At 31.5% G+C, this 14,940-nt stretch overlaps 1 protein-coding gene across 6 annotated transcripts in view; it reads left to right on the top strand.

Annotated features, from left to right (window-relative positions):
- Window positions 1-207: 207 nt before the first annotated feature.
- Window positions 208-14,940, top strand: part of LOC123696610 (monocarboxylate transporter 4) — a 34,109-nt gene continuing 19,376 nt past the window's right edge. For 4 of the 6 annotated variants that reach the window (XM_045642908.1, XM_045642910.1, XM_045642909.1 and 1 more), the window contains exons 1-2: window positions 208-357; window positions 12,716-12,992. In XM_045642908.1, the coding sequence (XP_045498864.1) occupies window positions 271-357; window positions 12,716-12,992 (364 nt within the window). In that variant the 5' untranslated portion in view covers window positions 208-270. Of the gene's footprint in view, window positions 358-1,325; window positions 1,813-7,589; window positions 7,648-12,715; window positions 12,993-14,940 lie in introns of those variants that run through there. The other 2 variants (XM_045642911.1, XM_045642913.1) reach the window with 2 other exon arrangements.

The following is a 14,940-nucleotide window of genomic DNA, read 5'->3' on the forward strand; positions in this document are numbered from 1 at the left end:
ACAAAGAAGTATCAGTAGGTAGATATTGTGTTAAAAACTTTAATTATTATTTTTCTGCAATAGTGGGGTGTTATTCCGTTGAAACAAAGTTCATGCGTTAGGTAAAATAATCCCTTCAAAAAAGTATCGATGTTCATCGTCGCTCCCTTCAGCTTAGGGGTTGTATTAAGGCACAACGACGCGGCTGCGGTCGCGCGACGGACGCGCGGGAGGCTGCTATTGCAGCCAACCGTCGCGTTAGACAAACACATCGATCACAACGCGACAACCATGGGTCAGACCGCTGGTGCCGAAAGTAACCCTGACAACGACGACGAGGAGCCGCGTATCCACGTCAACCCGACCGAAAGCTCACTGGTAAGTTCCGAGTTATGTCATTTAGAATTCATTCAATAATCCGCATTGCTGCTGCTTGCAGAATAATGATTTAAAAAGAGTCACTAACTAATTCTGTAAGGATTAGGTGTTTATTTTTATAGTTTTTTTTATACTTAATTATAAAAGTTGGTTACGTAACCATTTGGAATGGTAGAGCTTTTTTAATACGGGGAAATTATATAGTAGAGCAAGTGTGTCAGGTACCTTTATAATATTTTTTAAATCTTTGAGGTAAATTTAATATCATTTCAAGAAGCATAAAGACAAAATAAGATTGATGTTAATATTTATTGAGATTTTAGCAAACTAAAGAGTAAAGAGTAACATATTATAATGTATTGTATTGTTATTTATCTATTTTATATAGGTATGTATTTATTACTGTAACTTTAAATGTAAATTCATGATTATTAATAAATATAATATTTCAACTGCAGCATTTAATAATTTTTACAAAATACACACTTTTACTCGTCTACTAAGCAGGCGCAATAATAATTCAGCGTGTTAGCTTTTCGGAAATTATTTTTTAGCGTCTACAAGTAAAAACTATAAATAAAAAAGCAGATTATATAATGATTAAGTTTATATTTTAATACATTTTAAATGTAACTTCATTAAATAAGGTAGTACTTACTGCTGTATCAAAAATAGAATTACATTTAAATATATCGGTGAGATTTTCACTAATTAAATACTAACTACTTAAAAATATAATATTGTATTTGTAGAGTTTACATAAATATGGAAATATAAACTTAAAGTATCATCCAAACAGTGTATGAATATTTCATATTGTTTGAATATTAATTATTATCCTAATAAATTACCTTTATTGAAGAACTGGTAGGGGGGATGCGAATAGTCATGAATGTTGTCACTTGATAAAATTCCTTCTCAGAAAACGAATTAAATTTTCGCGCGCATGTTACGCACTTGGCGCGTGTTTTTATTTTGACAGTTGTCGTTCCGACAGCAAGAAGAACACAGTGCTTGCGTTGTTTCGTGTAAAACGAAACGTTTCGACTAGCCCCATTGTTAATGAAATCAGCTGTCAAATATCCAAAAGATTAAATAAAAACATTTAAAGAATTTAATTCAGTGCCTGAGATTGTGTATTTTATTGTTATTGAAGACTGAATGTAACGCTTACCACCATGGGGGTTGTGTTGTGCAGTTAATATTATTTGTGCTGTCAAAGTATAAAATCAAAATAATCTATTTCGTGTTTGAAATGTTCTTTAATTAAAAATAAAATATAAACATTGACTCTTTAAATCACAAGTGTTCAGTGAACATATTATTTCTAGTTTAGGCTAAACGTTTTGTTAAACGTCGTCTTAGATAATAACATTAAAGTCCAAAATGTCTAAAGTGTCTTTGAGCAATATTCCATCAAATCCAAGAATAAATCGCTTACGCACATTTTCCAGGGTGAGTGGATTATATTTAATATTTATTGTTCACAACTATTCGTAATTTGAATTTTCATTATCGTTCAGTTTTGTTTTGAGGTTAGTTAACATTGAACTTCATAATTATTAATGTTTTGTAAATAACATATCTTAAGCTTTTTAAAATATTTACAAAAGCATTTCGCTTTTATAGGGTTCATTTATTTTTTTACAATTGGCCGTAGATAAGCAAAAAGGATCCAACCCACAACATGACCAAAAATGAGTTAAATATACCAAACTGCTCGTCTAGGTCTATATTTTCAATTAGCAAAAACAATCAAAGTAAAATATGAATATTTTGACGTTTAAATTAGCTTTGTTGGCTATATAAATTCACTGTAAATCAAAATTTACTAGGTACACATTTTATCAAAATTTATACCTAGTAGATCCTATTTCGGCTAAACTGTACATTATAGGGCGTAGAGTTGAGAGTCGTAATTTTTTTTATGGTTAGCTATTGTCCTATGGAACCTAAATCTGAAATTTCACACCAAGGAAACTTTTAGTTTTTGAGTTATGAATTTTTGAAAATCGTAAAATTACTATAGAAAATTACTCCATCTTGTTCTTGTTACGCATATTTATTGTTTTGTCAATGTCAACCTGACACACAGCACCTGCTTAGTGTGATTCATTTCAAGTACAACATTTCTAACCATTAAATAGAGTAATTAATTTTATTTAACTTTTTACGAAAAAAAAAACACTCCGAACTCGAAACAAGTTAGGTTAGGTTATGTTAGACTTTTTTTAAACAATCGAGCGGAGCGAGCGCAGCGAGCGGAGCGTCTCGAATTGTTTTACGTGAAATGCAAATGAATAGCCAAATTTGACACTTAATTTATTTTGTTTAACTTTTTACGAAAAAAAAAAAACTCTCCGAACTCGAAACAAGTTAGGTTAGGTTATGTTAGACTTTTTTTAAACAATCGAGCGGAGCGAGCGCAGCGAGCGGAGCGTCTCGAATTGTTTTACGCCAAATTTGACATTGACAAAATAATAAATATGCGTAACAAAAACAAGATGGAGTAACTTTCTAAAGTAATGTTCCGATTTTCAAAAATTCGTAACTCAAAAACTAAAAGTTTCCTTGGTGTGAAATTTCAGATTTGGGTTCCATAAGACAATAGCTAACCACAAAAAAATTGTCGACTCTCAACTCCACGCCCTATAATGTACAGTTTTACCCCTATTTCTATGATAATGTTAATACATACCTTCAACAAAGAAAACAATGTAAAAATAATGTATATTTTTTTGCTCATAAGTTATTATATTGTTGCTAAAATTGAACATAGGTAGGTAGTTACTAAAAAATTAATGTTCTGTATTGATGGATCTTGATAATTTTAAAGTTTATAAGCATACAATGCAAGTATATAATGCTACATTTCCAATTTTCTATATCAGTGGGTGTTTTTTCCTCTGTTGCTCTTTGTCTTGAATAAAAATCAAACTAGTAACTACCTAGTTATAAGCTATGGAATATTCCATTAATTATCAACTCAAGTAATACAGATTAACTATACTTTTATTTGAAATTAATTAAGTTACAATAGTGGTTCTATGGTGAAGACCATAAACTTCAATTATAAAGTTTAAGTTTAGAGACTAGATGATCATAATATAATATTTCAAATATTTTTTTGAAATTTATCTGTATATCACCACTGCTCCTAACAGTGAAGAAAAAACCATAAGATAACTGGCATGAACGGCATGTGAAAGAATTAAAAATTTGAGTGTGATCCTAGCCTGAAAAGAAAGTGAATTGATGATGATTACTATAAGACAGATACCCACTGGCCAAGACAAATAATAAATAATATGTTATATATATCCAAAAATAATTATAGCAATATTACTTGAACCTGTGATTTTATGACCTGAATTGTTGCATAAGAAGCCTTGTCAGAGCTTGATGGTCTTTATTTAAAAAAAATTACTTTCATTGTTATTTCTTGACATTAATTTTTTTAGAAGAGTTCTAAGCCTAGGCTTTAGAAAGTTATGAATAGTTCTCAAGATTATTATCATGTAGTTTAAAGATTAATGTTATGTTTATTTTCCAATGATAGTATAAATATTTACACTGTATACTGTAGTAGTAGGGGAGCCCAGGATGCTAAATGTGGATTTACTTGAGCGTCACGGGAACCTATTAGAATTGGTAGATTAGACCATAGCGAGAAAAAAGGTCCTATAATGTTTTCACTTTTAGCGGTGGGGAAGGGTTTTTTGATTTTTTTTAATTTAAAAAAGAAAAAAAATGGCTTGGAAATACTCAAGCGCGTTAGATATTGATATTTTGCATGCTCCAGGACGTCACTGAAAAAAAGTATACGTTAATCTGACGATTAAAGTGGCGATTTAATCGCTATGAAGAAAGGGTAAAAAATTAAAGTAATATTATTCGAGCGCGTCAGATTAATATCTGGGGGGGTTAATTACAATATAAGAAGTCCCCATTTCGCTAATCTGACGATTCGAGCTCAACCTTAGGGAATTATGGATTATTCAAATTTTCCAGCGGGGCCCCTGAGCGCACCCACCAACCATAACTGCTCATATTGACTAGAGGTACTAATGAATAGCTAAGGTACCGTCCCTAATAGTAATCTGACGTGCTCGAGTAAATCCCAAAATCCCCTCTTGGGCTCCCCTACTATAGTGTATAGCTATAGAAGTAAGTCACAAGGACATCCATAAACATTGCTTCCAACTCATTAGGTTCAATGTCACAAGCTTTAGGCTGTTTAATATGTCAGCGGCTATTATTTTATTGACAGGATACACACTTGAGTGCTTATGCTTTGATAAATAGAAAAAATAATCTTGGGACAATTTCCATCCTACTAATATTATAAATGCTATAAATAATGTTTTCCTGAATAAATGAATAAATAAATGCAAAAAGTTTGTGAGGATGTGTATGTGTGTGTTTGTTACTCTTTCACGCAAATACTACTGAACCAATTACAATGAAATTATGCACACATGTAGAGGATAACTTGGATTAACACATAGGATAGGTTTTATACCGGAAATCCCACGGGAACTGTGTGTCTTTAGATACAATCATGGAAAAAATCTGATGGTGGTAGAAATATTTTTCTATTCTTTTTATAATATTTTAAAATTGGTACACTAGATACATGGCATTAAAAGACAGCCTCATGTTTTAAAATTTCAGGAACAACCCACAGCATGCTTAAACATCTTACATTATATTAAGATTATTTTAGGTTCAGAACATATCTACAAAAAAAATGAGTATATTTATTATCCCTGAAAACAACCTATTTTTCATGTCTAACAATGATGTTGTGTTAATTACTCGCCGTTACATCAAAACAATTATCTCACAAACAAATTGCTGTAAATGGATGTAGCTTAAAGTGACAACATAATATTCATGTTTTTAACATCACCTTTATGGCTGTTTACATTAGTTAATCATTATAAATCTGTATGTTTAAATTTACATTCTTTATACAGAGCTTAACATTCTAACTCTACAATAAAATGCTTATATTCAACAGGGATTGTCATAAAAATATATTTCAATGACTACAATTTAAAGTAGCATACAGGATAAACAGATAAGAATTACTGTCCTCATATTTGTTTAGCTCTATTGAACAATAAGACGCATACAGTTCTTATGAAATCATTAAGTACCGTTTTACTGATAATAATTGCAAGTTGATCTAGCTAGGTTAAGTAGGTACCATCATGATAATCATTCTCGTTTGCTTGTAGATTATTGATGTCCAAGCAATTATAGTCAATCAAAATACGACATTCGATTTTAAATGCATAAGATATATTTTTTTGTATATGAATAAAGGTATCATGATATAACTGAAAAAATAAACCTTTGGTGTTATGGAACCCGTTAAGCTATTTTAAATAATTACAAATATGGCATGTGAATTAATTTTATAGGCATTCCAATTCCTAATTACATTCTTTATACTGAATTTGGTGGACTTGAGGAATTTTATTTTATTACTTTGCAGAACCAATTTACTATGTTATTTAGCTACCAACCTAGTTTACGCGTGTGTACTCGTATTTTCAATACGCCTAAGTACGCTTTCAATTGAACTTTTAATAACAAACATTTTAAGACAATGCTGATATTCACTTTCTCTGAACTCTAAGAACACTGAGTTAAAATGAGAAACAGCCTCGGTTTTTATTTTAATCTTTAATTTATAATGCTGCTTTAATTAACTATTCTGAGAATAAAATATTTTTGTTTTACGTCATCGTAAAAATTAACAAATGCGTTGGAATATTCCATCTAAGTGTTTGAAAATATTAATTAAAACCACTTAAATAATCGACAAAAATAAAGTATTGGAAAATAATGTAGAGAATCAAAAATACGTATACATCTACTCGGTATATAAGGTAACAATAGTAGCTCCTAGTTACTAGTACCACTAGAGCTATTGAAGTTGCAAATGACCTGACGATAACAGCTGTTTACATGCAATCGATCGCTCGGTCAATACAAAATAACACCCATTTCAGTTTTATTACAGTTTCAGTCTATTCGATGGTAGATTATTCACAGAGCCACTGGGGATGTGACCTGCATTATACTACATTATACTCTTATTGCGTGACGGTACAATTCACTACAACTGGGCTTCGTTAGTAATGCACTCATTGCCGATTGTTAATTACGTACATATAGGTAATAAAGTGGACTAAATGATAGATGAGATACATGTCTGTGATCTCGCCTGTGTTCTACTTTACATAGAACAAAACATTTCTATCATGCCATTCACGGAGAATAACATGAGTGAACGATTCTATCAATTGTCGGTGATAATTCTTTAGGAAATTTGCAAAAATTGTAGCGAAATTGAAAAGGATTTATGAATGTTCCCAGAATTAATCTGTGATATAATGTGCGTTTCTATGATGAGTATAATATGTCGAGATAGAAATGAAAGTCTCGCCATTAGCATCTGCAAAACATTAATAGCTGTTCTAAACATTAAGTAGTTTTGTAATATCTTACTTTGATTCTCATTTAACCTGAGCCCTCTTCGAGTCTACCCGATAAATTGTGTAACATTGGGCATGAGGCCAAGTAAAGCATTCATAGATGCATCGCGCTGCATGCGAAATGGGATGAACATATTTTTCTATTATATTCCTATTGATAATCATCCGTGCGGATAAAGTATTGAAATTTGAAATATATAGAGTAGGAGCTATATAAAGGCATATATTTTTAATGTATATAATACGTGTATTGGTACTTCACTTTTTTACACGCTTTTTATTAGCTTCACCTGTTTACTTAGCATCACAGAAAAAATTTGCTTACAATTTATTTTACAAGAGATAAACACATTCGTGCAATTAGCTAATTACATTGAGTTAGTTTGTTTTAGGTAGTCTTATTATCTAACAGCGTGATGACTTTATGATTGTTGTCAAGTTTGGAATGTTAATAATTAAAGGTAATTTGTAATGGCCCGGTTGTGTTAAATACACAAAATTTACATTTATTAAGGCCAGAGTTATTATCGGACTACCACGTTACCATTTTAAAGGAGCACATTTTAAATTTAATTAATTTATTTGCTTTATAATAATACATACTTTACGTTTATCAGGACATCGTTGATTAGGATATGTTTATCGAATTATTGTATATAGCAGTTGATACTTGTCTTATCATTACTAGTTGACTTTTCAGCTAAGTGAGTGAAGTGTATTTTAAATTTTTCTGTGACTTTATCTGAATTAAACTTGCTTTGAATTGAAACTCGAAAGTATGGTGAGTTTGAATTTTTAATCGTTATTTTAGTAAATCGTCGAGTTTTACATAATTATAATTACTGAGCAGTTTGCGTATTTCATGAAAATGCTTTTGCCGGATAGATTATATATTTTCTTTCTTTCATCTTTCTTTATTCAATGGCTCGGTACAGTCCTCAGAGCTTAGGTACCCTGTAAAAAGAGATTCTTAAAATAAATGTCCAATTAAATTGCTTAAATACCATTGCACTAAATTAGCCAATTATAAATTATGTCATCGCTAACAGTTTATATTTTATTAACATAAATAAAAGTCGAGGTATGCTGAATGCTCTAAATGACCCGACTTCCTAATTACTAGTTTTTTTTAATTTTTCCGGTGCAATAGAGGTTTTCAGGTCACGGAAATATGCCTAATCGATTAAAGGAACATTTTAAACGTCGCTTTCCGTGGATATAATTTCTTACATCCTAAAAGCAAACAGTAACAATGTTCAATGCCAGAATATTGAACGAATTATTAGAATATTTTTAGTTTAGAAGCGATATTAACTAAAACTAAACATTACTTTTTCTAAATCTTAACATTTCGTAGCTTGAACAAAGATACTCCCCAGTCCCCATGCAATACAAATGTAGAAATAGAATACTTAAAATAAGTAGTAAGTACCTAGTCTCTTTTTCTAACAATTATTTTACTACATTGATAAAAGTATACAATATCGGCTTGCTAGGAATTGATACTTCGAAAATCAAATCATGTTTCCACTCGTCTCTGAGAGCAAAGTAAGAAGTTTGACCGTAGCATCTTGAAGTCAAATAGAAACCCAATTACTCTTCCACTAATAAAACGAGAAACGTGCGACACTAATCAATTAATGGCAATCATTATCACGTGTGTGCCACGACCAAGCGTACGTTTGTATTTACAAAATTTTCTGAAGTGCCTATGGCGCCAAAGTACAATTAAGATTTGATAGAATTGAATCGAGGTCAACTTTAAACAATTGTTGGTTAATGGACAATACTTGTGATTAATTAATGATCATGTTTAGATTAATATTATCGTTGGAAGAATTTTGGAAATTATCCACAATCAGTCGGTGACAGTTGCACATGTCGTCAAACTTTTGGATTCTAGGAAGTGCCGATGTTTTCCTTCACAAATTGAAGCAGAAGCAGTGGTGCAGATATTATTCAGATAAACATTTAAAAAACCATTTCATAACCGTTGATATATTTATTATTGAATCGCAAAGCTGTTCTGAAATCATTACTTTTACAAACTTTACTAGCGTCGGATTCAAAATTACAAATATGTAGGTACGTACCTATAAATGCTTTGTTATTATACTCGTATTCATGCCGAGAGTTCATTACACTGATCACTTCTTTGTCCGAAACATTTACATAGCCATCGCATTTGCACTTTATGTATTTTTCTCAGTGAAATGGAAGGGCTATAAATGTATTATCTTCACTTTATTACTAAGGATAATAAGGATAATATAATTAATTACGAATAACAATGAAATTTTATACTTAACTAGCTTTCCGCCGGCGGCTCCGCCCGCGGTTTCAAAGAAAAACTCGCATAGTTCCCGTTTCCGTGGAATTTTCGGGGAAACCTATCCTATATTACCTATCCTATATTATGAGGAAAACCTATCCTATATTACTCGTGGATAATGTAGCTTTTGAATGGTGAAAGAATTTTTAAAATCGGTCCAGTAGTTTATGAGCCTATTCATTACAATCAAACAGACAAACAATCAAACAAAGCTTTCCTCTTTATAATATTAGTGTAGATATTATTTCAGCCGTACTTTATAAAATATGTTAGCGTATAGGTACATACATACATTCTTTACAATCATTACTAAGCGTTTTAATGAGAGCTTTTTATGAGAAATTCAAACCCTTTGAAGGTCTAAATAACCTTCCGTTAACATGGAATGAGGGAAGCGGTATAGATGTTATAATTATAGGTATTGTTAGTAATTAATTGCATGTGTTTTAATTAAATTCGCATTTAATCTTTAATTGCTATCTTATTAAAAAAAAAAAAACAAAACATTTAAAAGAAATACAATAAGGATATGCTTACTTAAACATGTAAATCTTTATTCTTTGCCACGTATAAAACTATGTCTAAGACAGAATTTTTAATAAAAATACCCAATTATAAATTATTAGTATAGAAATACCTAGATTGTGAAATACGTAACATACCTATATATAATTTTCGACTTGATAGTATAGTAATTATTGTATTTATCAACATTTTTATCACTTTAATCGTATTCAATAATGAGACACATATTTTTAGCTATATGTTACTAAGGAGCAGGTCGAATTAGAATTACAATTTACAAGGTCAAACATCCATTTTCTGTAAACAAAAATGACATTAGGAATACATAAATTTTCCGTTAGATGAATTTGATCATACCTATCTTCTTAATATATATAAATCTCGTGTCACAATGTTTGTCCTCAATGGACTCCTAAACCACTTAACCGATTATAATAAAATTCGAACACCATGTGCAGTTCGATCCAACTTGAGAGATAGGATCGTTTAAATCTCAAATCGTTTTAGAGAAAGCGGGCGAAGCCGCGGGCGGTAAGCTAGTAGCTATTATATAATATAATAAAGGTATTTTTAAACAAAATAAACAATATTATGTTGACAACGTTTTACACACACTACGTGCATATTATGTACGTCGGTAGGAGTAAGAGGGCTCTTGTATGGGCTAAATATATTGACTTATTTTTGTATAGGTATTCACAAATAAAAATTATTCAATAAAAGTTTATACACATTCAAGATTCAAAACAAAGTCAGGCAAATGCCTTTCATTGATTGTACATAATATATATGTAGTATAAAATACAATAATGATAAGACAATAGGCGAGATAGTAGAATCCGCTTGCATTGATAATAATTAATAATACATACTGTTTTCTCTTAATCTTTTTATAGGTACGTTTATCAGATTAATTAACATCGTGTTTCTTGACTGATTCTTATACAAAGTTGTCTGTTCTTCTATCAAAAATTTTCTTAATATGTTATTTTAACAAAACAATTAACTGTGTATTCAGTGTTAATGATAAAACATTTTATTATAACTAAAATAATGATAAACTACATCTGACAGCTTGTCACTTCCTGTAGAATTTTCCTCTCATGTGACGCGAATTTTAACCACACTAACGTCCTCTTGGATTTCTAAACAATAAACAACGACAAAGCTTAGATTACAAAATAAAATAGGTACCTACATTTTTTGATAATTAAAATAAATTGATGATGATATGAACGTCTTCCTATATTTTTTTTATAAAATGTACTCTATAGGTATATTTTTTTAGGTTTGGTAGGTAGGTGTATCGCTTAGACCAATTAGCAATATTTTAAGTTGATCTGAGGTAACTACATATGATATCCATTAAATTTTTATTACTGGAAATAAACTACAGGTTAGTAAATTTTTGATACCTACAAGCGAAGCGATCGATGGTCAAACGCTTGCCTAACCCTAAAGTAAAAAAAAAAAACAATACAAAAGATTCCCAATATCCTCTTATCATCAGTGAGTTTAAATTAGATAGCATAAATATATTATTTCATACAGAAAATGTTCTCGGATGCAGGTTTAATTCACATGCATATGCTGCACGCGCTCCGTATGACCTCAAAACATTTGAATTTGTCTTTGACAATGACCCTGTAGTTGATTGATCATACGATAATGTTACGTGAGATAATTACGTTATATTTGTGTTATCTGAGATAAACATTTTTCATCTAATATGATTTTGGAAGTTGCTAACTTCTTATTATGTGTATGATAATGTGTAAATTGTCGAATGTTCAATAGGTACATTATTGCTTATAGATACTATACATATAGTAACGTAAGCTACGTTTATTATGATGTCAATGCGGCGCTGAAAATATGTTATTTATATTTATGAGCTCAATTAATGGAAATCTTATGACAATTACTCATAATTTTATGATAACAAATAAAACTGAAACACTTCTGTATATTAAGTGAACTAAAGCAGAATGACGTAGACCCTTTTATGAGTTCTTAAATTTAATGAATCCTATCAAAATTATTATTCCTATCATTAAATTATTGAAATTAATTTGTTACAATGGATATAAAATTTTATTATTTCGTAGCAGTTGTGGTAGTAATTATACAAATTGGCCATAGCAAATTAAAAGAACACCTAAAATGTAAGTACCTAAATAATCAATTCATTTAAGAAATGAAAACCTCTGGTTAAATAAAATAAATAAAAATAAAAGAGAAGAGCCTTAGCCTTGCACATGCAAGTGCCAATAAAAAACGTAAAAGTAAACAAAAATCATATAATTTGTTACACAGAAAGATAAACTTTAGACGACTAGAAAATATTAACGAGAAATAAAGAAAATTTCTTCGCTAAAATGTTAACTATGTAGGCAATATGTATGATCAATTGTTCCACTAATTTTATTGTATTGTATGGTGTATAGACCATCAATGTATTTATTATATTTATTATGAAGAAAATTCTAGAGCTTTTATTACGTTAAATAAATTATCTGGTTTACTTTGCCTTGATTGATCTTATTGTGTTTACTTTAGAGACACGTTTACTTTGATAATAAAAGTCAACTGAGATAAAATTCGCCGAAAAAGAATACGGAAGGATTTTCGTAGTTTTCGAGTAAGATAAAAGATTTATTACGGTAATTAATTTTACTTTTTACAAGCTAACATTGTGAATTATTATACCTTAATCGAACACCGTGAATAAAGTATTTTACAAACGGTTTTCAAATATAGAATATTTTTTCGTTCTTATGATATAAAAACGTATTGCTCATTATTTATATTTGCATGCCACTGTAATGAGAGGAGCTTTTGGCTGTGATTTTGTGCACGGGACACACCTATTCAATATATTTTAGAAATATAAAAGTACTCATTGCCAACTCAAAAAATGAAGCCCTGAAAACCTATTCTATTTGTCTTCGTAGTACTAAAAGCTCGAGACTCAACGTACATTCTGTTTCAGACTGAAAGTGAAACGTCGTGCGAAGAGGCCGCGCGGCTGACCGCCGAAGGGGCAGATGACGATGACGAGGCTTACGACTATGGGGAGCTTCCACCCCCACCAGACGGTGGCTATGGCTGGGTGGTGGTATTCGCCTCTTTCATGTGCAACCTCGTGGTTGACGGGATTGCCTATACCTTTGGCATCTTCTTGTCGGAGCTTGTGACGTTCTTTGGGGAGGGAAAGGGCACGGTTGCGTGGGTCGGAAGTTTGCTGTCTGGAGTTTATTTAGCGGCTGGTAAGTTTAGTTTTAGTATGAAATGTTGCATGGCAGACACGCAGCTGTATGGTCGCTGATTCGTCCTTGTTAATGTTTCAATCAATGGAACGTTGATTGTAGTACTTCTGAGGTGGTCTTATGACGTTAAATATATAATTATTTACTTTAACAAACTTACTTTTACGATTAATTCAACGATATTTCGAAATAAATATGCAGCAATGTTCTGAATGAAAAATCATCAATGTTAGTTATTAAATTTTTTCATATCATTTCATACATGAAAACCCAAAATATGTATTTTGCTAAATGACAGATACACGATACGTTAATAACATATAGACCGGGAGATACTGACACAAAATTTCGAGTCATTTGTAACAGGATGGCGGTTCTACAGGGGTCTTAGTACGCAATGACAAAAAGAAAAACGATGGTGTGAACGCTGGTACCGGCGACTTAGTCGCGTGGGTGTTAGTCGAACTCGTCGGAAAAATAGCGAAGTCAAACGATTTGTAACACAAAAATTTTAGAATTTACCGATAGCCCATAAAAAGAAGTAGGCGGTAGTGTCATGCCATACTTTTCCGGTGTGACTTACAGCCCGCCATACCGACGCGAATGTGTTGATTTAAAAAAAATAATTCAGCCATTTGTACCAGGCTAACTTTTGCACAGGTAACCATCATCGTGCAGCCATTTACGAAAATCGCCATGCCATACTTTTCGGACGATTCCAAATGGTCGCCATACCGCCGAAAATCTGCAAATTTTTTTTTTATGGGCTATCGGTAAATTCTAAAATGTTTGTGTTACAAATCGTTTGACTTTCGCTATTTTTACGACGAGTTCGACTAACGCCCACGCGACTAAGCCGCCGGTACCAGTGTTCACACCATCGTTTTTCTTTTTGTCATTGCGTACTAAGACCCCTGTAGAACCGCCATCCTGTTACAAATGACTCGAAATTTTGTGTCAGTATCTCCCGGTCTAATAGATTAGGAAGGTGTTACATTGATTTTCATATGGTGTAACAAATTAATAGTTCGTGTTACATAATATATTCCTATACATTTATTTACGCTATTATGTCTAATAATTCTAATTCTATGCATAATAAGTGTTGTTGTGAATTGTGTAACTTATGTCATACAAATATTTGTTGACGTAAATGTAATAAGAAGCTGCGATGTTGTATAATTACATCAAGTAGGCATCTAATAATACACAGGTTTCTAACGTGCTATAATATAATCGCTATAACTTCTGCCTTAAAAAACCTAATTTGCGGATATACGTCAGCCGAACTGGTAAAGTTGGTGTTTTCAGAAGTAAAAATACACGTTCACTAAGTGAGTTTTAAAATACAGTGCAAATTCTTGTTAATCCGAAATGATCGACGCAACTGCAGTTTCGGATAGTAGTTAAATTTTGGACAAAACAAAGTCCTCTATTTTCACACGTGAAGCATCTCAAATTACGTTAATATATTCCGCGAACTATGATTACATAATTTGCATAGGTAGAATGCATATGGATATGAATAATTTTCTACTGAAATAATTGTGTTTTCGTGGTTAAAACTTTAAAAGCGCCAAAGTATGAGTGAAAAATATGTTCTTCCAGAAAATATACGATCTAATTATACGACATTACCCTTGCCGTAACTAATCTGTCGAATAGTTTATTGGAAAAATTATTTCGGATAAAGCGTGTTTCGCGAGTTTACTTTGTGCACAATAAATGCACGAATAAGAATCTATGATGTTATGTTATCTTCATAAATTGTTAAAGTTAAAAATCTACGTGTATGAATGATGGTCGAAATTCGAAGCTTTAACAATCTCGTTTGAAGGTTTATTTCGCTATGCATCTGGGATTACTGCAAGTCCGCATCTCATAAAATAATCCTGCTAGCGTATTCTAATTTAACCGGGTCACGTTTTTGTAACACGTGGACGACCTA

The sequence above is a fragment of the Colias croceus genome, chromosome 13 (genome assembly GCF_905220415.1).
Source record: "Colias croceus chromosome 13, ilColCroc2.1".
NCBI lineage: Eukaryota > Metazoa > Arthropoda > Insecta > Lepidoptera > Pieridae > Colias > Colias croceus.